This window comes from Hermetia illucens, chromosome 4, assembly GCF_905115235.1.
Source record: "Hermetia illucens chromosome 4, iHerIll2.2.curated.20191125, whole genome shotgun sequence".
NCBI classification, from domain to species: Eukaryota; Metazoa; Arthropoda; class Insecta; order Diptera; family Stratiomyidae; genus Hermetia; species Hermetia illucens.
In genome coordinates this window covers 29,437,715-29,462,767 of record NC_051852.1, presented here as the reverse complement: position 1 = coordinate 29,462,767, position 25,053 = coordinate 29,437,715, and the positions used below count along the sequence as shown (strand labels likewise).

The window sequence follows — 25,053 nt, the reverse complement described above, 5'->3', positions numbered from 1 at the left end:
TACTCAACCGTACAAATAGGACAATTGTCCATATAAAAAATCATACATAAAAAATACAAAAAAAAACCTTTCATATCTGAAGCATCCAGCTTCCGGTTTTCCGACTTATTTTTTTTTGTGTACTCATTTGTTTCTTACGCGTATGGAGCCTAGGAGGTTCGCTGAGCCATAGCCTCCCAGAGCATGGTGAAGTCAAGCTTACTCTCTATGGCGACCAGGAATCAGTAGGGCCCCGTTTGTATACAGTCAGTACAAAATATCCAATTGGCACAGTTTGCGTAACACTCCAGATAGGAGGAGCTGTTTTTCAACTTCTTAGTCCGGATTCGTAGCGCTTTCTTAACGATAGGATCACCTCGTATAGGTGTGAAAATATGGCCTATTATGAACGATCAATTAATAAATAAAGGAGCAAAGGTATCCTTTCAGGTGTTTGATTGAAAGAAATTTCAACACCGACTCAATTAAATGGGAATAATCAGGAAAACTAGCGGGTAAGGGTAGCCGAAAATTTTTCTCATTTAGATGGAGTAGTGCTGGTAATAACCTTGATATCGTTTTTTCTTCACCCCCCTCGTATGAATCAAGGTCATTGTTTATGTTGTGATTAAGATGAACTCTTCGAGAAGAACATCTCTAACTGAATCCCACCCTCTCAGTTTTCCTTTTAGCACCCCATCATTCCCAACTTCAAAGTCTTTCTAATCAAAAGTATCTCATTATCCAACTATTAACTCTGAATGCCGCCAATTTCCATAAATTACACTCAATCTTCTCATTCCGCTCATCCACCTCCGATCAGTTACACAAGTTTAAATCATCCCTCGTCGCCCAAATGACAAATATTATCCTCGGTAACTATTAAGCTGCCTAATCTAAACATCTTCCTAGTGTCCCCTTCCATCCATTGTTCAAGTTGTTCAACTGAAAAACAACGACCCCTTGCAAATTTGTCCTGTTGTTATAAATGTTTCCACACAGCACGTAGCACCGAGGGAAGTTGTTTCGTGTAACATTGCTTCCGGCCAAATAAATAAAATGCGGAAGAAACAGGAGTCAATGGAGAATTGTATGATTTGTCGAGCAACAATCAAAGTGAATTCAGTCCTTTGGAAAATCATTCGGGATATGAGGTTCAGTTGCCTTGGCCGCATTTTCGTGTTTTCCGCATTGAAAAAGGGAATCACTTACCATTTCGGTTAGTGGACGATTTACAATCTGTTCAACACGACCGCTCCTATTTGCGTCCAATAGCCTCGAGTCCTGTTAAATTGGTTGGCGTGATTTTCGTCCTGAATAATGGCACAATGGACGATAATAGTCTTTATGGGATGTGGGATGATAGGGCGTGAGTCGAAGTTAGTGGAAGATCCCACTTGAATTTTGAAGTTGTGCAAATTGTTGTCAAGGATATAATAGCGAAAATTTTGGTTATAATGAGGTCCTTAGAGAAAATGTAAGGCAGAAAAAGTGGTTTGTCAAATGATTTAAGCAGCTGATGAATCTTATTAAATTCGTTGTCCGTTTCTGAAAACACCAATGTAAGCAAGATTTAATACAAAATTTCCATTAATACTTTTATAATAAATGCTGACCACTTCAAAGTTTTATAAAAGGACTTTATATTATTCATGTTCTCAAGACAAATTCAAATAAGAAAGGCATAAGATAGGGATATAACCAAGGAGGTATTCTAATTTTAATTGTTATAAACATCTACATCAGCGATTAGGAAACTCTTAGGTGAGCACCTCAGTGAGTATTTTTAGCTTTGGTTTATTACACACCGTCGAGTTTGCCGATTTTTTCATTGCAAATCCATTTTGTTTCTGCTCTATCCTAGCAAATAGTTTCGTTGTGACTGTATTTCTCGAATGATTCCCATCAATATGGATAGTTTCCTTCTTTGTCGCCAGATAGTCCAGTATCTTCCTTTTGTTTCCATCGAAATATTCCAACTAACAAAGTAAAAAAATGAAATCCTAATTCAGTACAAAATGATACTGAAGTTCCGGCCTACCTCGTTACTTGCGTTCTTTATCCAATGCTTCCGTACCTGAAGAAGTCGCTCTGTTTGATCATTGCACTCATCTTTATTCGACATATTTTGTCCAAATTGCATTCGATTCCATGAATTTATTAATCGACGCATAACAACCCTTTCACGGCAGTGTAAAAATACGATCCTACAGGTCGAAAAAAGTGTTTAAGCTATTTTGGACCACAAAAATCAGTAAAAAAATAGAGAAAACGGTATAACTAATGACGGCAATTTTTTTTTTGGGAGGGTAGGGTAGGTAATGCATTTACTTTACTTTCCCGCCTTGCGAAGCCTTCAAATCAGGGAATTCCTTTCACCAACGGGAGGGGAGAGGAGGAAGGGAACTGTCAGTTCAAGGAACCCCCTGATATCCGACTTCTCCACCGGTCGAGCTCTATCTTCATAGCAACGAGAAGGGCCCGAACGTAATGGGCAACACGGCTCCAGCTGTCAAAACTCCTCAACATCTCTTCGACAATGTTGTCTGTGTGTAAATAGAGCTGCTGACGAACCCCATCCCACCTTCCACAAGAAAAAAAAGTGTGATGGGCGTCGTCCACAACTCCATTGGAAAACACTCAATCCGGAGATTGCGCATTTCCAATCTTGTGTTGGTCACACTGAAAACTTCCATGCTCACTTAAAAATTAAGTAAGGAAATAGTCAGTCTTACCATGCTTCCGATTCAACCCCGCACCTAAGTTGCCGATGAGCCGCGCAGTTCATCTGCCTCTAGTTTCATTTTGCCACGAGAGCTGCCACTGGTCTAGAGTGCGTTGCCGTTCTTCACGAGCAACCATCTCCCTTAGCTCATCTCTCTTGCGTTTGTATATGGCTTGACGCTCCTTAGCAAGAAGGGCAATGGGGATCCCTCCCGCGATTACCATCACGGCCAGTTCAGAGACAGTGCGGTACGCAGACGCAACCCGCAAAACTCCCTGTCTCTGTACTTGCGCGAAACGTTTACGATATACCTCCTTGCTAAGAGCGTCAGCCCATACCTCTACGCGGTAGAGTAGGACACACTGCGTTGAACTCATCAGGACACGTCGCCTGTTAGACGTAAGAGCGCCAATGTTTGCCATCAGCCTACTTAACGGCGAAACTCCAGTTGCAGCCTTGTTCCCTGCTGCTTTGATTTAGTTAAAAAAGTTCATCTTTGAGTCAAGAGTCAACCCGAGGTACTTTACCGCTGATTTTGATTCGATTATCGACTCACCGAACGATATGGGACGCAGGGTCGGAATTCTCTTTTTAGTCAGGATGACTACTAGTTTAGGTATACTATCATAGGTAGCGTTCCAGAGGTCCGGCCCTGGGATGGATCTACCCCCGACGTGACCTTCATCCTCCTTTCACCCCCTAGTGTTTCATAGAGCAGGAAGTGGTTCCTCAGATAGTTCCTCAATATCCGTAAGAGATAGTTCGGCACGTTGAAAGTATTGTCTAATGTGCCTAGAATGTCTTTCCATCTTACGGAGGCGGAGGCTACTCGTCGAGTTCGGTGGCTATGTGTCTCCGCTCGTCGAACGGCGTCCACGACTTGCATGACAGCATCAACTGTGGATCTCCCTGCTCCCAAACAAACTGCCGGGGAGATAAATCTCCAGCAGCGCGTATCGCTTCAGCAAGTCTACTACTCTTTCGAGCACTTTCCCAGCAGTGTCAATCATACATAGTGGGCGGTATGAAGACGGCAATTCGGGGTCGCCTTTCCCTTTATGGATCAGCGTAGGCAACGGACAGGCAAGTGTTGAATGCGCCGAGCAGTAGGTCTGACGCGTGTTGAAATACCAGTTTGTATACCTTTGCTGCCTTCTTGCTTTTAATAGAGAGGACTGCCTGCTCCAACTCTTTTATAGAGAAAAGTGGACAGTCCTCTGTGCTCTCCGCGCCGACGTCATCATCCCATACGGGGTACGGAGGGAAGATTGCCCTTAGAATGCAGTCCATCTGCTCCGCCTTAAGTGAACTAGGTTTCCGCAGAGCCCCGATTTTTCGGGTTACAAATTTTTAACCGAGCCCCACGGGTCCCCATTCACCTCGTCGACCAGATCTTGCTAGCAGCGAGCTTTGCTCTTGTTTATTGCGCTGCGGAGTCTACTTTTGGCTGATTTGTACTTCGTCATTATGGTACATGACTCCTCCCGGTCGCTTAGACGTTGTGTTAAGCGGCGGAGCCTGTGACACTTCTTCAGGAGCTCTGCGATTTCCACTGTCCACCAATGCATGGAAGGTTTGCTGCGCCTCAATGCCCTCCTGGGCATGAAGGCTTCCCAGACCGTCGTTATCAGGTTCATAACTGAATTTACGACAGTGTCAGCTGCGGCGCTACCGCCCCCAGGAGTACCCTTCAGCGTAACCCCACCTGTTCCCAGAGCTTCGATAAACTTTCCGGTGTTCACTTCCGCGACGTTTTATGCACAGAAAGATCACCGGGGTGGCGCACACCGAGAGTATGTGTCCACCACTTCGAAAGCAATGTATTGGTGGTCGCTTGCCGAGAAGACTTCCAGAACTCGCCACCCGTCCAAGAGCGACAACAGTGATTCCGACGCGAAGATTACGTTTGGAATGCTTCCCTCGCAGCCCGGGCGCCGGAACGTTAGGGTGGATCCAGTGTTTAGAACTATCAGTCCTGTTCTCGCCGCCAGTTCCAGAATTCGTTTTCCTCTGGAGTCTGTGTGAGGCATGCCCCATTCAAATGCCCTAGCATTGAAGTCACCCCCGACCAACATCAAGCCTTCGACGAAAGTCCGGCATCGTCTTATTCGACGTAAGATAAACACTAAAACACGTTATCCCTGAACACCGAATCCAGACAAAGCCGTCTCCTCGGCCTTGGGCAAGAACCTTAAGCAGGGTGCCGTCCTGAACTCAGATGGCAGCGGTACCTGATATGTCAGGGTGCCATGAAACTGGGGCCTTGTTTTGGTACTGCTCACTGATGAGTACTACTAATGACGGTAATCACTTAAATCTCTAGGAGCTCGTAGGCTGAAATTTGAACATTTTCGGATAATTTCTTACTTGAAGGACAATTCTAACTCTATCGGACCCACTTTTTGGCTTACCACATATTTTCTTTACTACGCAAAATTTAAAAGTGTCCGCAGGGTCCCAATCCCAAGGAGGGAGGGGGGACTTAGAAAGGCCTGTAAACACTAACTGTTTACAGCATTTTCAGTGTCAATCAAGCACGTATCCCCTACTAGGGAAACTCATCACCATCACCGCTTCATTTCAGGCAGAGTATACCATATCTTCTTTTGCTACCATAGATATTGCCCTTGTAGATATTCCGGGTTGGACCATCCTCTCCCATACGGCCCTATTCAGGCACAACCAAATAGTGGTGGTATCGCTCCTGTAGAAGCCAAAAATTCTTTGAAGGGTTCTTCTATAGAGGGCGGCCAAGATTTTTCTTCTTAAAAATCCAAGTCTTCAAAAAATACATGAGTACAACTGCCAAGATCGTCGTCTTGTACAAAAATATGTTTGGCCCTGTGGTAAGGCGCTTCGAAATTATCAACGGTTTCGAAGTTGTCTTCACGCACTCTTATTGTTTCAATTTAACCAGTGCCATTTGATCCTGTTGCCTATGAGATGGGGTTTGGTAATATAGTCAAAGTCAAAGTATAGAGGCACTCTCCTCACCCGGAAGCCGGCTTCTTACAGACTTCTAACTGCAAGATTCCGGTCCAGGTGAAGGAGCATCGCAATTATACATTGTTATGCAACAACGGAGACTTCCAATATAGTGCACAATAATGCTGTCTGGAAGCAATTGCGCGCAGTTCGGAGGAGGCCTCCTATAGGTGACACTGTGATTGTGATAGGTGATTTGAATGCCATGGTGGGATCTGACAACACATTGCCACAGTTAGATACTAGACAGCTACCGCACTCCCCCTTGCTCCTCAAGGGGGGAAATCAGTGCAAGTACGCACGATTTCGAATTGTTTTGCCCTTGAGCATGAGCGAAATGTAACGAAAATCCGATCAGCTGTGTTTGACATACTACCCGGACTTGCCAATGTATTGGTGAGATTGGAAAGTTTTGGTTATGTATAAGTGAATACGTGAAACAACTTTTTGCTAAATGGGTGAGCACGCCGTAGTACCAGAATAGCAAAAGCTCACTGATCTCTCTCTTATCAATACGATTTGACGAAGATTATGCCTTTTCCTTGTTTAGCGTCTCTGATGTGTACAGATAACCTTCTGCTCGGACATGTGATGGGGAAGTTTGTGAATTTCTACAACTTCCACCACCTCGTCACTGGTGGCACATTGTTCTAGCACAGCCTGCCTGGGTTTCAACTAAGCTATATGAACAATGAGATTGTGTTGTGTCCGCCACTTTTCGCAGGGTTGAGGAGCTGCGACTCCCTAAGTTCAACATCGACCGCTTGCATGACCCAGCTGTCACTCGATAGTGGGAAAGCTATGTTATCTTGCTCATTGAACGGCAGATATGCTGAGTAACCTACTTGAGAATATCGATAAGCATTGGGCGGCCATAAAAAAAAAGCTCTTTCCTCGGGGATTACACAGGTCTTCGGCCACAGTAACTGCTGAATTGTGGAGGCGTAATCCCAGGCCTTTCCCAGAGAGTGGAAGAAGGGGATGATCGTCAAGGTTCCAAAGAAGGGCAACCATTTTGAGTGTGACAATTGAAGGGGTATCTGTGTGCTCCTTGCCATAATGCCTGACAATAGCCAAAATAATCAGCTAAAGAACTTGTTAGGCAGAGAGCAGCTCTTGAATTGACCACATCAGCACCCTACGGATCATTTTGAAAAAGTGCGCGGAATTTAAATAGTGGCACTTACTGTTCAACGATTTCGGGGGAGCTTTCGATAGCATGAACAGGTAGTTTATCTAGAGTACTCTACGCAGGAGGAGCATTCCAGAGAAAGTAATAGCCATCAACAGAGCGTCACATGCTGCACCGAGTTAAAATCTCAGAGGATTTTGACGTTCTAGGCCAAACCGACAGGGTTGCATCTGGTCACCGATATTATATCTTTTTGTTATCGGTGATGTTCTTATTACAACCCTATCCTGAGGACGTAGAAAAATTCAATCTAGAATGACATCTTCCCTCAAATACCTTAACTGCGCTGATGACACCTGTTTTCTTTCTCGCCGGGTTATGGACCTTGATCAAATGACTCTGCATTTGGAAAGAGAGGCAAGTAGAGTTGGACCGAAGGTAAACACAAAAAAAGCCAAGATTCTCAGTCTGACAGGTCGTCACACTCTCTCTATCTGCATTAATGGGCAGAGCATCGGAAACATCGATCATTTTGTTTATCTCGAAAGTGTGGTTTCTGCCGACGGTGGGACCGAACTCTTTGTTGTCCAACGCATTAACATCCGCTTTCATTGCCTTGTTTAGAATCCGGAAATGCAATTATTTCCACACAAAGATCAAGTTGACACTGTTCTGTGCTACTTCCTTCTGTGTTGCTATATGGGAGTAGCACATGGAAAGTAAACCCCACTGTTATTCAAAAGCATCTGTCTGCGTTGTATCATCGGGGTACGCTGAGCTGATACTATCTCAAACGAAAAAGCTGATCAGCGCACAGGCCTGGCACTCGGACGCAATGTGATCGGAAGGCGCAACTAGTGGAGGATAGGTCACACATTAAGGAGGGGCGACAATTGCATTGCAGGCTACGTCATGCAGTGCAATTCTCTCTCCGAAGATGGCCGACGTGTAGATTGTCCCAATGGTATTTGGAGCAGACCTAGAGGAGGAACGCATAGGGCTCGGGAGGTCGTGGGGGGAAGCTGAAGAGCATTCCAGGTAACCGTGAACGATGGCGGGTAGGTGTGATTAACGCGCTATACCCCACTAAAAGGTAAATGGCAACTATATGTATCAGTTTCCAGGGGCAGCTGTAGGATATTTACAATATTGCATCTAGCAAAAGTGTAGCTCTGGTAAGGATGGGCATTATTCTTATAAGATATACTTCCAAGTTGGTTATAGCTCGAATGGGGATTTCCATCTCGATCTAGGCGGTTTGCATAAAGAGACTCTAGTGTGAGTCTATAGATCTTGTTCAGAATCATAATAATTTAAGGTAAGAAACAAGACCTTCCTACTGAGATTGCTGGTCAAAGGAGGGCGCCTTCTAGAAACCCTGAAAAATAATACAATACTTACTTATTTGGTGGTACGACAAACTCTTGCATATGCTTGAAACCATCCACATCCGTTGGATAACCAACAAGAACCCAACCATTTTTCAAGCAATCTCTTTCAAGTAGCCTCTGCTGGACAAGGTTCGAAATTATAGCATCTGAGTAATCGCGAGAATCAACCACATGACGTAGAATTTTACCTAATCGTGTCTCAGAACTGATATTGTGTAAAAGGAGCTGTTGAACGTCAACTGTAAAGGAACAATTTCCAGACAGAATTAATTCATAGACCAATTATATGAGTTGATAAAAACGTCCTGGAGGACAGGGATGAAATTCTTGGTTACCAGTCAAAAGAGAAAAAGGACTGCAACGTGGTGGGTGGATTTTTGGCTATCTAAAAATGGTGTAAAAGGGGGTAAATTCCTGATCACCAGTTCATAGATAAAAAGCAATTGCCAATGATATACAGGCTGGCAAGTCAAAAAGTTGGAAAATTAGTGGTTGATGGAGAAATCTTTTTAAAAACGCTGATATCTTTGGTGATCGAATTTGGAGAAAAGGAGCGAATTTCATGAAAACCATTTAGAAAGAGATGAGATCACCAGGTCTTGTTGTGTCTAGATATTTCTGTAAAGGTTAGCTTTGGATACATCGGCGTCCACAAATCCAGGTATACAAGTGTAAAAATGACGTAGACAGTGAGGGAGGCGACAAGACACATAGCAATTTTAGTTTTAATCAGTGCCTTTGTGATCAAGATGGTGATTAGCACTTTTTTCCTTTGGTATCTTACCGAAATCTATTGTGCTTCGGCTCAGGTTGAGTTAGAATACCTTGATGTTCACCATGGCGGCAAGTTCTCAGTTAGAGGCGCCTTAGTTTGAAACTGTCGGACCAGGATTTCATACTTATTAGTCAGGAGTTTCGGGTCTCACATCCACCTACAGTTTATTCAACTACGGAGCTTTCAGGCGTAACTGACAGGTTGGACTGTAAGAAGATTGCGTTTTAAATCTCACCGGTGGCAGATAGACTTATGTCGTTAGTGGAAGTTTGGAACTTGTCAACTCAGTTGTCAATAAGTGCCTGAGTCAAACCGGGATAATAATAACGGGCTGGCCATATTGCCTCCTAGTGTACTATTATGGTCTTGAATGAAGTGCTTCAACATGCTTCAAGACCTAGATCGAAGTGGGCTGTAGCCCCAACGATTATTATTATTATCACTACAAATGGACCATCCATCCATCCAGACCTAAATATTTTGAATTATTTTCGGTTGAATAGTTTCTGAGAATGGCTCCCCGGCTTGTAAAGCAACAATTAGTATTCCTAGCAATCTCGCTGGTATTGAGGATGACAATTTAGCAAAAAGAAGACTCTGGTATGACACCGATGGCGGATGTGGAGTGCCTTGTCTCCGCAGCACCACAGTGTTAGACAGCAGGACAGCAGTTCTCATTACCAAGTGCAATTTACGAAATTAGGCTCGCATTATGATTGGCAATCATTATCATCATTTCCAAGTCAGCCATCAAATACTTGGAAGTGATTGTAGACACGAAGCTAAGTATTAAGCAGCACGTGGAGTATGCCTGCGACAAAACATCTATGGTGAATTTCCGTTTGACAAATATGCTGCCGAATGTTGGGGGCGTGGTATACTTGCGGGTTACTTATTATCAGGGTGGTGAGCTTGATCTTACTCTATCTATGGCTGAAAACATTTCAGAACAGCCCTAAAGGGTGTGTTCTGGCTTCAAAACCATTTTAGATGAGGCAGCATTTGCCATCTCGAGAACGTCATCATGGCAGGTGAGGTAACGATCTTAATTAAATGGAGTAAAATGTTCCATTCTACACAGACGAAGGACGCAGAAGAGATCTATAAGTAAATGTCAGAGGTCTGAGGACCGCTTAGGAAAGGATGACTGAAGATACAGGCATATACCTACCATCGAGGAATGGTTGGAGAAACTGCGTGTTAAGATTTTCTCACAAGAAGATATAGGTGGTCCTATACAAGTTTATATTGGACAATTCACCCGAATCTCCGAGGACTTATTTCCCCAATGTCCGTGATTCATACACAAAAAGAGAAACATTAAGGAAATCTAGGTGAAGCGGTGATACCGAAGAAGGCCACGAAAGCGCAGTTATGACTGAAGCATATAAAAGAAAGGAGATCAAGCTAGAGTGAACTAACTTTCCCCACCTCCGTAATATAATGCCTTATGATGGTTTCACAGGGCAAAGGGTGTCAGGAGTGGTTTTAATGGGCACAGATTGGTGGAAAGGTAGTACTTGCAAGTATTACACAATGATTACCCATAGTGTGCAAAATGAATTCAATTCGGCCATCTAACACAAAAGAAAGCTTTGAGATGATACGAATAATGGACCCAGCGAGTGCATTGTTTTTGCAGTGTTCCACAGAGCTCTCTGTTGCGAATAATTATTTGTAACGATGTCCACAATGTTCCAGTCACTATGGAGCCCACGATAGTGGGTGCCAATAGCCATGATTGTGGTTGAAAAAAATTTCGAAGAAGTGCAGCGAAGCAATCGCTGCTACAAAGGAACAGCTTAAGAACGTAGGTCTTGCACCCGCGGGGGCCAAGATAAAGGCGATGTATACCACGAAACATCGTAAGAAAACGACTGCTTGCATCAGAATGGCGAACCACATCATCAATGCAAAATCAGCAATCAAATACCTGACAGTGAGTAAATAGCATTTTCAATATGCTATCGTGAAGACAATGTCATCATAGTCCTGGCAAGGATAATACTGAATGGTCGAAGGCGGTGATTCACCCGGCGGCGAAATAAGCGCAATTCACAGGAGGGCCGCCTTAAAAGTGCACTGTAGTTTAAGAATTTTCTCGGACAATACGTTGATCACATGCTGGGGCGGATTTAATGTAAGCTAAGAGCGACAGAAGAGGCGAGAAAGACGCAGTTCAGAATGCAATCAATTTGTGAAGGAAGATGCAGCTATGGAAGCTATATCCACCTCACCACATAATATTTGACTGTGGTTCGGCGGGGAAGAAGTGGGAAGTTAGGGTGTGATTTTACTGGGCAAATGTCTCACACACTGATTACATATGTACGTGTCAATGTCAATGTCTCTAAAGGATTTCCATCTGTGGAAAAAAAGACAGGCAGACAGACGAACAGTAAACAATTTAAAAGGGTTTGGTTTTACACCACCTTGAAAAAGAAAGGTTTAGGCCTTTTTCGTATACACAGACCATTGTACTCTTGAATAGCTACACAACCTTATTGGTCGGGGGTTCACAGTAAAATTTAACTTACCAAAAACCAAATTAAAATGGTTTGCCAAAGCTTTGGCTTGCGTTTTTCTACCCGAACCTTTTCTCCCGAAGATCACAATCCTTGGTAGAAATTTCCCAACGTCTTCTTCTTCAGGGCTCATATCAGTATTCCGTAACATTTTCACGATATCCAATCCGATTTCGTCAATGCTCTGCATGTAAGTATCTTGCCCAGTATTTAGTAAGTTACCCATGGTAACCGGAGCTAGGCCGTAGTTGATTACTCGAAATGCGTCTTCATAGAAATATTTCACTTGCTTTAAGCCTTCAAAATATGGATCACCCTCTTCGGCTAACATTTCTTTTGTTTTAAAGGGTATTTGAAAGGATGAAGCAATCTCGAAGACATATGTTGGATTGATGTGCTCCTTGCGAAACTGCAAGGATTCAACCCGATTTGAAGGGAAATCTGAACGAGCAACAGTAATGAAAGGTAAAAAGGCGCATATTTAATTTCGAACTTACTGACAAAGATTACGTTCTTCCGGGTAAGGTTGTTTTTCTTAAGAAATTTCAGGAACTTTTTTAGTAACTTGCCTGAATCGCACAATTGGCGCTAAAGTAGATATAAAATTTTAATAATGGCAACTTAATACAGGACTTCATTATTGATAGATAAGTTTTCTCTGATTTCCCGAATTGAGAATTCAACTCGTCCTCAAATCAAAATTTATAGTATGTTACCTCTTTAGTATAGATGATAGTGGGAATATTAAACTTCTTATGCATATTATGTGAAAGAGCTTCAAGATCTGTAAAAGAAAAATTGATAAAGATGAGCATCATTTGTAGATATTTAAAAGATTGACAGAGAATAAAGGAAATATCTCAGAACTTACGCTCACACTTTAGAAAGAAACATAAGTTTACCCTTTGTGAAAGACCATGCAAGGACCAAGCTTTTGTGTGAGAACTGCTCCCAGATTATTAATAGTGGGAAGGGATTTAATTGTCGTATTCATTATGGCAAAAACGAATCTTGTGACTGCAGAGAAGGACAAGTGGCTAGACGAAGCAGGGTTTAAAAAAAACCCTTACTAGGCGTTTAATGACGGCCTTGCATCTTCTTTGTTTTTGCGTGTACGAACTTTTTGCAATATATATTACAGGAGTCTCAGCGAACCTCATTTTAAGGAGTGATCTGTGATCAAAACTAGCAGAACGTATTTGCCAACATAGTAGAAATTTGGTACTGTCCTGGTGGACCCAGCATCCATATAATGCTCCAAATCTTGAGGGAAGCTGACAATAGCTGTACCAAGAATTAACATCAGCTAGGGCAAATCCTCATAACCTTTGACAATAGACATGTATAACTCGTAATAACAAGCACCTAAGGACAACCCTCACCAAAGCAAGAATTTAAACTAAAAAGGATTCGCTTCAAGAGCTTCAAACTCGAATCAAGCATTTGTTCTTGTAGCCAAGACTACAGCAGACGATGGACAGGTATTATATGGATTAGTATGCCGTTGTGATGCGAGAGGGGTGAACAGTTTAGGAAGGCAATTTTATTAGCTGAGAGGACTGCATCACCGCAAGTCATCTTTACTTTGAGTAATTAGGGGTTTAAAGTAAAATGTTAATTTGCTAACGATAGTCCGAACAATTGGTTCAGGCAGTACTACTCCTCCCAAAACGATATGTGGAACAGTGCACGAGTAATCCTCTCCGACTTTCTAATGAGGAGTGTGATGGAACTGAAGCAGTGGTGTATAAAACAACCTCAATACCTCCATCCGCATTATTTCAGCCGACCCAAAAGGAAAGGCTGCCGACAGGTCGAAAGCTTCCCTTACTATCGCCGTTCGACACCTGAATGGAATCTTCTGACGAAACTCTGGAGGGGGTCATTCAAACGCACTTTCACGCCCGCGAGGAGGACTGCTTGGAGGGTGTGCCGCCCCAGTCGTACGAGACTATCAAATCGGTAGTTACCGAGGATAAAATCGACTAGGCTATAAAAAGTTTCTCCGCATATAAATCTCCGGGTCCAGATGGCATACTAGCCATGCTACAGAAGCAGCAAGAAAGGGTTATACAGTAGCTTGTTGAGATCTACCGCAGCTATATCTCTTTGGGATTCGTACCACACTCTTGGAGACGCACGCATCTTGCTTTCATACGGAAAGCCCAAAGGTGTAGCCATGAGTCCGCCAAGGACTTTCGATCAATCAACTTCATCTCATTCGTATTGAATACCGTAGAGTGCGTCCTGAACATCCAGTAAGAGCGATTATGGAGAGCACACCTTTCTTTAAGTCCAGCACACTCAAAGACAAATTCACGGAAACCGCTCGCCACAAGGTAATTGACAGAGTTGACCCATAACTACAATACAAGCAGTATACCCTAGCTGCCTTGCTGGATATAGAGGGAGCATACAATTTTGTTAACATCAAAGCCACCAAGAAACCCTTGTCCAGTATTGGATTGGAGGGGTATGTTAAGCATTGGATAATATCCATGCTAAGAACTAAGATAATCCAATCTGATCTAGGAAAAAGCCACAGGACCAGAATCCCAAGATAACACCACCTCTCCGGTGCTTTGGTTGAGAGTGAAGGATGCAATTCTACGTACATTGGACAGGGGCGGGGTAAGGGTGATAGTGTATGACGACGACTTAGTGATATTGGTGTCAGGGATGACATCACAAAAGGAGCGGAAAGGTGTGTCCGTGGGTCACAAGATGCGGACTCGGCATAAATCCAACCAAAACAAAACTGATGCTATTGATCACCAAGACGAGGGTAGCCAGATTCCATCTACGCGCCAAACGCGTGCAAATGCTTTCAAGATATAAGACACCATGCCGCTAGACTCGTCATACCCTACAATTCGCATTGCCGAAGCTGCGAAGAAGAGGAAAAAACTTTTAGACACTTCCTTTGCGATTGCCCAGCTCCGCTAGAGCCAGGCTACAGACACTTGATAAAGCATTCTTTGAGGACCTCGAGCGATCTCCAGCTACAGGCTCGGAGAGCTGTTTTTTTTCGTGAATGCTTTGAGGTGGCTCTGAACATCTGAGCGAACTATAATAGATTCTACACCCTCTGTTCTTACTACAGCAGTCATGGTCTTGGGAGTCTGTGGCAACAAAACGACGCACTACAGCGATCATTATCAATATACCCATCGTGAAACAAACAGGCTGGCCGCTATACTACTGGCCGACAAATTACAAGTGCCAGCTTCTCATATCAGTCAAGGGGGCTCCTGGCATCTTCATGTAAAGGATATGTTAGATGAGGTGCATTATTTCCCAAATAAATTTGCAGCATTCCAAAGTGGCTGCTGCACTGATCAGTTTGTTGGATCAAAAACTGCAAGGCAACTGCTTCATTTCGATATCCGCGGAAGACAGATTAGTCGATGTACAAACTAGAGCTAAAGCGTCCGAATTATGACCTCTAGGAGGCACATCAAATTCAAAGCCGGAATTGATAAAACAACCCAAACCACACCAAAGAAAGGCAAAATACCATGTTGGAAGTTGAATTTGACAAAGCTGAAGAGAACGACAAGCCACTCCTCAATTGAATTTTGCAGTCTGATTCTACTATTGCGTGACATCAGAAGGCTCAGAAAGTCCTGAAGGAGAAAATAAGCTCAGTTCAACCACCATGGAGATGCTTATTAAAGAACGCAGCCAGCAGCTAGGTAACCTACTTTCAAGGAGCAGAAGACATGCTGGAAGCACGGTAAAGATAAATCATCTGTCATGCAAAATAGTATTGTTTGAGCGAATAAAGTAGCATTTAAGTCGTTCCTTAGATACAAATTTGTGGATCCGGATGACATCACTCTCGCTATAGTAAACAAGAGAATGCACGCCGCCTTCGGTTTACATATACCCGCATGTGGAGGTGATATTTATTCCTAAACCAGGGAAACCCACCTACAGAGATGCAAAACCGATCCGTCTAATTTCCTTTCTACTAAAAGGCCGGGAAAGGCTGATAAATCGGCGCAAAAGAGATACATACATGGAGGGCAATCGCTTCGCTTGCCCAGAAAGGCAAATTCAGGGGGCAACTATTCATGAGCGCAAGAGGAAAACAGAAGGAGATATCCGAAAAGCAATACGTATAAGCTCCATACTGCACAGCACGCAAAATAAGGCTTAAGGCTCAAACAATAGTGCATCGGCAGGAAGATAATATGGAACTGATCCGCTGTAATCACTCGAATTCTTCTCATTGCTGAAGTGAAAGAAGATCCATCCATATTGGTTGGATGGAAGTCTATTGGAGCAAAATGTCTTAAGGCCTGCCGGCTGCCGCTTGAATGCAATTCTACATAATCCACAATTGAGACTTCTGTGACGGACTCACGGATATTATTAGGAATGTTAGCACGGAAAATGCTAGGCACATGAAAAGGCGGAAATCCCTTATAAAACGTCAGATATCTCGTATGCTTGCTGATTATATGGTTTCCAGATTTTTCTTGTTGGAGGTATAGTTTGTCATTATCAACTTAAAAGAAGAATGGTCGACCAACCCCACGAGTCTTTTGGGATTACATACTTAATAATCTTCACCGACAGTTTAGTCATGGGGAGGGAATCAGGCTCAGGGGTGCTCTGGGAATATTCTACCACTCAGCCAAATGAAAACCATATTCTAGGCGGGATATTTGCCAATATTTATGAGCAGTAGAAAGTAGGTGGGCTCAAATCTGTTCCCACAGTAAGGCAACTTCATCAGCACGACACAGCAACACCGTATCAAGGCAGTTGGTGTGGAGATGCCATAAATTGCTACTGAAACTGACAACTGAATGAAACATTTCTGATGTAGATATGGGAGTTCTCCAACATGACTTGCATTAGTATGTCAGGTTGACAGACTTTCCACTAAGGATTAAGATCCACAATGGTGGGACCAGAGCCAGAATTTAGCATAAGGTGAGTCTGCCCTGAAAAGTGAAAATCCAAGGATTCGCGCCGCCGAGTAGAGAAATTGAGATTCCTGCCCACAAGCGAAAAACTTTGTGACGGAATCCAGGGCTTCCAAATCGGCCTTTCTACTTGATGGTTATTCCTATTCCTATTTCCACAAGGTAGGGGCATCTCATCAATCGAGCCTGCCATGGGAGCAATGTGACCGCCGTAAGTTGTGGTCAGATGCTGCCTGCTTCCTTTTATTAATTCGCATACGTGCAGTCTCCAATTTCATTTATGGACAAAACTGCTTATTTGGACCTAAGCTGACCGAAGCAAAACTTGTTTAATTTGAGAATTCCTACTCCCCAATTGTTGCGGTCCGTTAGTAAGTTTTGTGAACTCAATACTCTCCCAGCCAATAACATATTGTCCTGCAAAATAAAACAAGGCCAATGTCCGTGATCTTTAGGATGACTATGGATAATTTTCTATTGATACAAGAGGCCAAATGAAGTAACTTTTACGGAGCTCTGGCCAAAACAGGAGTCACAATATTTCAAAACGTTAGCTTGCACTTTGGCCCAAATATAAATATCGCGACCCGCAACTAAAAAGGTATCACTTAAGCAAAGAATAAAGACTCTGCCTTTCCCCAGATTACTTGCCCCGGAATATTTTCACAAAACAAGGAAATGGTAAGGTTAGATGCGGCCACATTAACGCACTGAAAATTTTACCAAATTTCAAAAACAAGCACAAAGCTAAACAAAGAAATTCACGAAAGAGCAAAATGAGCGCCGTCAAGACAGAAAAGGATACCTGGAGTTGGGGTCAATAGAGAATATGAGGTGCTCAAATAAGTTAAATTTTAGCAACTGTAAGCCCGGCCAATTACACTAACAACTTTCGAAGATAATTTTCCCCTTAAGGAGTCAATATTCACACGAAATGCCTTACCAAATATCGGTGGAGCCTGAAGAAAGGCATAAGTCGAGTTGACTCGTTCTGAAATTCTGCTAATATTTTTCTTGATGAAACCAGAAACGTCTGTGGTCCTGTTCAGGCCAAGCTCCAGGAGAAGTTGCTATTGAAAAATGAAAAGCGATTACTCCCCTAGAATCACCAGAGAAGCATCTTACTACTTACACGACATACTTCCAATAGGCGATGCTTCTCAAAGTATACCATACATTTGGCAGCTTCGTATGGAGGATGATGCAAATTGAAACCATGTGCTTGGTTCATTTTGAATTTCGTCTTAATCGAAAGTACAAGATGAAATTATTATCTAGAAAATCTATAGACAGAAAAATAGAAAATTCACAAAACTAAAACAATGACGTTTGAGCATTCTATTTGGTGACAGTCATATTCATAAAGATTTGACAATGGGGATGACAATCCGTCTCGCGATTAAAAAATTTTGTCAGAATGTAAGTCTACAAGTCAATAAAATAAGGCAACTTCCCCCGACACGCCTATACTGATTGATTTTCCTTCTCCTCTCAAATGTCCAGTTCCATTCTTGGTCGTCAATAACTGTGACTGTGTTAGAAGGTTGCAATTCATTTCTTTGTCTTCTTATTTCAACACTATTTTTCAAAAGAAAGGGAACAAAAGAAAGGGAACAACAACTTAAGTCTTCCGTAAAAGGCGGCATCTAATATTCCTGCCTAATTTTCCCAAGGGCATCGCCCACGTTCCACGAGATGGATCTGCATCAACCTTCTTGCTTGTCCTGAAGTCATTAGTCCGTACTTTTTTGTAATGACTAAGTGAATTTTGACGGTGGTCAAAAGACCACCATGGTTGGCCGGAGTCGACCTAGAGGGGAAAGCTATCCCAAACACCTAAAATTTTAACGAAATTGATCGTGTCAGTCCGCCCACCAATATTGAATCTGAAGCTCTGCGCCAGCCAGACTCGGAAATGAACGAACAGTTCAGTTCCTCGCGTGTCATTGTACAGACTTCCTTAAACCGATATGTGGTCCGCACTGGAACCTGAAAAACGAAGAAACAAACGACATCGTCCTTTTTAATGGTCTGAGGATGCCAGGGACAGAGTGGGAACCCCAAAGACCGTTCCTAATGAAAGCGGAAGCATCAATTTCGAATGTGATCCGCCGTGAGGACTGAAATGTTAAAAACGTGGACGTAGATGTTGAATTCCCAGCAGTTTTCTAGGATACTATAGTATTTCCAACAGACATGAGATTGACAAAAGATCTAGCCTGAAGATCATGAATTTTGAATGTTTGCCTAATCGGGCGTGCGGGCTGGGTACTGAACACTCTAGTCTCTCAAGTATCATTTAACATAAATTTCACTTGTCTTTAAACCGATGCGTCGATCAGTCCGCACCTTAACTTGAAAAACAAACGAGTCTAAAGCTGGAAATAAAAAGAAGCAATGGCTCGATCGCGCATGGAGCAGTAAAATTCCAGACCCGAGTACTGCGTCGAGAGAGAAAACTGACAATATTTCACATCTTTAATTGATGCTTCACTTGCCTCAGGGGTCACGGGGCTCGACATTTGGCAATCCCACCCTGCTTTAGCATCCTTAGGCCAGAATATAGAAGATATTGAATAAATATGTGAACGTTACTCGCTAGAGAGGAGGAAGAGAAGAGAGAGTTTTCAAATTGAAAACTTATCCCAGCTGTATTGTTATAAATCAAACAAAATGAAAAAAGTAATAAAATAAAGATAAATTTTCAAGAGAAAGGAAAATAAGAAAATGAACTAAGAGAAATAAAAAAATCCCTGACGGCTTCACTTGATGGTGCAAACCATGCAAAAAAACCTGATCGATATTGAGGTGGGTGCTCTACGAATTTTCTCACTAACCTACAACCAGCCAGTATCACTAAAGCCCTTATATATTTTTTAAGTAGGTAGGATCGTTGAGCCCAAGTGCTGCACTTAGTGCTAATGATACCCAAAATTTGGCATCTGCCGAGATTCTGACAACTCGGAAAAAAACTAGAAGAGAAGATAAAATTGAAAAGATTAATTAAAATAACATAAAATAAAATAAATAATGAAATCAAAAAATATCTGAAGAAATCTGTACACCCCTCTTCCAGCTCCACGGACAATTCTCTGAACCAAGAATGCATCGTGTCGCATCTTTATAATAATACTAATACCACTAAACCCATTTTGGCGCTCCATGGTGCTAGATTATACCTGCAGCTTGGAAAAATAATCTTACCAGTAGCTACAACATAATATGCACAAATGGTTACAAGTACTTATCTAGAAGCAACGCAAGCTTCAAACTCACACACAAATGATAAATTCCCTTCCTTCGTACGAGCAAATTTCAAATTGAAATCCCTCCTTTACTTTAGTGTTTTTTCCTTTTTAAAATCCCGAACTCGAAAGAAAAACAATGTAACTCCAACAGCGATCCCGAACCAAGCACTCGAGTGAGTTGACTCCTACCTTCCTCAGTTGCCCAAAGTCCCACTAACTGTTCGGCCCAGACTTCGAACCCAAACTTACTCGTCAGTTGGGGTCAAGCAGTGTACTGCAGGATAGACTGATGCGGAACATAGCTCCCTGAGGCCAACCTACCTTTCTCTAAGGATGAGTTGTCTCTCCTCTGGGACGGTGTGTGCCTTTTCAGGGGCCAAGCCTCTCGTCTACCAAGACCGTTAGTGAGTGGTGATAGCCACACCCTGTACGAGGTGACCCTACTATTAACAAAACGCTACGGATCTAGACTGGGGAGTCGAAAAACACCTCCCCCAATCCAGGGTGTCATGCGAACCGTGCCCATTGGATAGTTTACAGTCGGGGGTAACTGACTGTATTCGAACGGAGCCTCACTGATACCTGGTCGCCTCAGTGAGTAAGTTAGATCTCACCGTGCTACGGGGGGCTATGGCACGGCGGACCTCTTGACCCCCATACTCGTGGGAATCAAATGAGTACAAAACTGGAAAAAAAAAACAAAAACCAAAAAAGCGGGGCCCCATACCGCACCAAAACTGGTTAATCAGGCGGAGGCACGTCTCCGAATTACTGAAAGCCAGGTGACTACACCCAAGAAGGGAGAAGTTGGCACGTCAAGCAGTGGATCCAAGGTGAGCATTGGTATACTGCATGGACTACATCCAACGAACACGACTGCTCAAAGAGCAGGGACCAGCAAAAGCACGTCTGAGATAAATATAACAGACGTCAGGAAGGAGACAGGTCTCAGTGGCGCCGGGGTTAAATGGTACCTGCGCTATCTGAAGGAAGGCCTGAAACCAGAAGAGGCCCTTAAGAAGGCTCAGGACAGACCTAAGCCATCTCTACCGGAGCCGAGAAAGCGGGGAGCAGCAGAGATCAGCCCGCATGAAGGAAATGCTCCCAAAAAACCCAGACCTGAACCCACGGGAGGAGAAAACCCGGGCAGGTCAGGAGTGAAGGCAGGACCCAGGAAGCCCGGCATTAGCTATGCTAGTGCGGTCAAGGGCATTCGACTGGCCATACTGCCAAAAAGGTTTCCCGAGCAAATACTCACTCGGGAGGAACAGGAAATCATTGAAGAACTTGTCGTCAAGCAGATGATCAAGGGTTGGACGTCGAAACTGGTGTTCACCGGGATACGCTTTCGACCAGGCCTTATACTGGTGGACTGCGCGACGGAAGGCACCGCAGAATGGGTCAGAACCATAATTCCTAGATTGCCAGGCTGGGAAGGGGTGGAACTGTCAACATGTGCTGGAGATGATGTACCAGGAGCCCACATGGTGACAGTTTTTCTCCCAAAGGCCGCGGCAATAGTAACAGAAGACCTTATAAGACTCCTAATTGCTCAGAACGAAGATCTCCATACTCGACTATGGAGAGTCTTCAGAAGCAAGGTGGAGGGAAAGGGTAAACTCCTCACGATCGGGGTAGATGACCGATCCCTAGAGGCAATTAAACGTCGGAGTTGTCATATCAACTACCGATTTGGCAACATACCCGTGCATGTGCACAAGGAAAAGCCAAGGAAAGAGACCTCGGAGGAAGCATCGGGTGGAAAACTTACCGAGGTCCCTGAAGAAGTCGCGGAAGCCATAGAGGCGGAAAGAACGGGATCAACCAGGGAAATAGACCTGCTGCCCAGTGAAGAGCAGAAGCTGGACGACCTAGACCTAGGACTGCTAGGGCTCGGGGTGGACAGCGACGCGCAGGAAAGCGCCATGTCGGAGGAGGAGGGTGACACTCCAACGCAACGCCATCAGGGAAGCGAAACGGAACAGCTTTAGGGAATTCTGTGAAGGGATTGAACAGATCACAGAAGCAACCAGGCTGTACAAAGCTGTAGCCAAAGACGGGGGAATATCCTCTGTCTGCTTGAAAAAGGAAGATGAGACATTCACCGAGAATGAGGAGGACAGGGTACACCTGCTTCTCAGAACTCATTTCCCGGGGTCCTACCCCTCGGCGGCAGGCGACAATAATCTGCGTGACACCCCAACAACGAATAAAAGGGGAAGGAAAGAGAGCTGGAAACTAGCAAAAGAGGTATGCTCAGAAGCTAAGCTAAGATAGGCAGTGGGAACCTTTCAACCAATGAAATCTCCCGGAGCAGATGGCATTTTCCCAGCACTTATCCAGAGAGGCCTAGGAATTATCTTAGAGTCTCTTCTGAGGGTGGTAAGGGGGAGCATAGCACTGGGTTACATACTAAGGGCATGGAGACGGGCAAAAGTGGTCTTTATTCCGAAGGCGGGTAAAAAGGATCCTTTTCACCCTAAATCTTTCAGACCAATCTGCCTAACATCGTTCGTACTCAAAACGGTGGAGAAGGTCATAGACAACTATATTAGAACTAACGTTCTAAAGCGTAATCCCTTACATCACTGTCAACACGCTTACCGGGCAGGAAGGTCGACTGAAACTGCTCTGTATCAGCTGACAGAGGTACTACGGGACGCCATAGAAACAAAAGAAATTGCATTGTACGCGTTTTTGGATATCGAAGGAGCATTCGACAACACATCGCACACAGAGATACAGGATGCCCTGAGCCGCAAAGGAGTGGGAAACACCCTGGCACTCTGGATGGGCAAAATGCTAGAAAGCAGACAAATAGAGGTACAAACAGGTACAAATTCTATTATCATGAACACCACTCAAGGCTGTCCACAGGGCGGAGTACTATCGCCGCTGATGTGGAGTATGGTAGTGGATGAACTCCTGGACGTGTTAACTAATACTGGAATACAAGTCCAGGGCTACGCGGACGACATTGTTCTAATCTGTAGGGGCAAATATGAAGATACCCTATGTGATAGAATCCAAACTGGATTAAGGGTTACTAGTGCCTGGTGCAGGAAGGTGGGACTGCGGATCAACCCAACCAAAACCACCATAGTACCATTCACTAGGAGGCGTAAGCTGGATCACCTGAAAGCCATAACATTACATGATATGGGGGTGAAACGAGAAACAGAGGTCAAATACTTGGGAATCACGCTAGACCAAAAATTACTCTGGAAGACACATGTCGGAAACACTTGTCGGAAAGCCACGAGGGCTCTGATGACTTGCAGATCCATAGCAGGAAAAAAATGGGGTTGCAGCCCGAAGATACTACTTTGGATATATACTGCAATAGTAAGACCAATGATTACCTATGGAGCGGTAATCTGGGCAGAAAGAACCCAACTCAGCACACAAGCCAGGGAATTACATAAGCTCCAAAGGCTGGCTTGCGTGTGTATCAGTGGGGCAATGAGGACATGCCCAACGGCATCCCTGGAGGTCCTTCTGGGATTAACCCCTCTCCATCTGCACATACAGATGCAGGCAAGGAGATCAATATTCAGGATGGCCGGTAGCATGAGTGAGGCGGGGAGCTGCCTAAATCGAAGGAAGATTGATATCCTTTCTAGGCGGTACCCCGAATTACTGATACCGAGGGCAACATGACAACGAGGTTTCACTTCGATAAGAAGTTTGAAACACGTTGGAGTAACAAGGCAAACTGGGAGAGCGTGGCTGCGACATACGGCTTAAACCAGCAACTGATTACTTGGTACACTGACGGATCCCTCACAGCAGAGGGAGCGGGTGCCGGTGTCATTGGTCCAAGGAAAATGTACTTTGAGCCAATGGGCAGGTACACTAGCATATTCCAGGCGGAAATTTACGCCATAGACAAATGTGCCTCCTTTAATCTGCAAAGGAACTACAGGGGGCAGAACATAGCTATTCTCACCGATAGCCAAGCAGCGATCAAGGCACTTAGGTCCAACCAGGTGAACTCTAAACTGGTATGGGAATGCCTTGAGAGACTGAATACACTCGGCTCGTCCAAAAAGGTCTGGATACTTTGGGTTCCAGGTCATGCTGGGCTGGAAGGCAATGAGGCAGCGGATGAACTAGCCAAGAAGGGAGCAAGGATGCCTTTACACGGGCCAGAACCCTTCTGTGGAATCGGAAACGGTTTCATGGCTATGAATCTAAGAAACGAAGAGAAACGGTTGAGGGAACTATATTGGGCGGGCCTACCAGGGATGGAGCAGTCCAGGGTGCTTATTGGGGGATACGAACCCATGCGCACAAAGGATTGCTTAAACCTCACCAAAAAGAACCTCCGAATCATAGTGGGAATTCTCACTGGTCATTGTCGGCTGAACTACCACCTAGGGAAGCTAGGGATATCTACGGACACTGTCTGCAGGTTCTGTGAGGAGGAGGACGAAACCTCTATCCACGTCCTGGGACAGTGTCCGGCACTTGTGCAAAGTAGGTCGATACATCTGGGAGAACACTTAATACCAGATGGAAAGCTGAAACTTCTGGAAGTGGGGAACATACTAAAGTCCCTAACGGTTACTGGCCTGCTTGAGATACTATGATCAACAGGTACACTATAACCAGTAAAAGGGGCACAATAGTTCTTCAAGGACGCGGTGCGACTTTCCCTTAACAGAATAAGAATAATAATAATACTCGTCAGTTGGGACAACAACAGAAGCTGCTTCGAATTTTTCCATAATGTGAATGAAGCCATCCTGCCCTGAATTGCCTTGTTACAAAAACAAAATCCCCAGCATAATTTGCATTCGAAAATGCGTGTATCGCTTTATCCAGAAACAAACGTTAATAATGCATTTCCTAATATGCAACATGATTAAATATATGCGCAAACAGCAAGAAAAAAGGTTAATGATCGTTTTCTAAATATTATAAAATTTCTAAACTATCTTTGAAAATATTTAAATAAATTTAGGGTTTTGTGAAGAGTTAAATGGTTTCTCGTTTTGAAATTAATATTTTAAAGCAAGTCAATGTTAGGGTGAGGAATAGAAAATTAGAAAGAGTGTAAAGGAGGCGCTAAGGAACTAAACGTGAAAAAGAATTCTACTGGATATTAGTAAATGCATTTTCTCGTCCGCTTGTCGCCGGACAAAGTGAACGAAATGATTTGAACGCTGTAAAGCCATGGACACTACAACATGACTATGCATTTGTTCTAATGTAAGCAACCAAAGTCAGAGTTAAAGTGTTCATTTGAAAGTTGAGCCGCTATCTAGCTTCGATTTACTCTTTGAACTAAAAAGAAATTCATAAGATTCTTCGAAAAAATAGACAATTTTTTATCATATCTTTTATTCCTTCA

General features: G+C 43.7%; 1 protein-coding gene across 2 annotated transcripts; it reads right to left on the bottom strand.

Moving 5' to 3' along the window:
* Positions 1-1,598: 1,598 nt before the first annotated feature.
* Positions 1,599-17,791, bottom strand: LOC119655234 (adenylate kinase 8). 2 transcript variants are annotated; one of them, XM_038061015.1, is made up of 8 exons: positions 17,582-17,791; positions 17,393-17,519; positions 12,229-12,296; positions 12,010-12,100; positions 11,525-11,953; positions 8,223-8,451; positions 2,021-2,186; positions 1,599-1,958 (listed from the first exon to the last, which is right to left on the bottom strand). In XM_038061015.1, exons 1-8 carry the CDS (start codon positions 17,678-17,680, stop codon positions 1,740-1,742), a joined length of 1,428 nt encoding a protein of 475 aa, XP_037916943.1. In that variant the 5' UTR covers positions 17,681-17,791; the 3' UTR covers positions 1,599-1,739. The 2 variants fall into 2 exon arrangements, with proteins under 2 accessions (XP_037916943.1, XP_037916944.1); XM_038061016.1 differs by lacking the exon at positions 11,525-11,953.
* Between the last annotated feature and the right edge of the window lie 7,262 nt (positions 17,792-25,053).

Bases quoted from the DNA above. Each gene is read 5' to 3' on its own strand.
- LOC119655234 (XM_038061015.1), bottom strand. From the start codon at position 17,680: ATGAACCAAGCACATGGTTTCAATTTGCATCATCCTCCATACGAAGCT. The intron at 12,297-17,392 runs GTAAGGCATTTC...TTTCTTTTACAG, and splicing joins TCAGGCTCCACCGATATTTG to ATCTTGAAGCTCTTTCACAT. The intron at 8,452-11,524 runs GTAAGTTAAATT...GTTCCTTTACAG, and splicing joins CCATTTTAATTTGGTTTTTG to TTGACGTTCAACAGCTCCTT.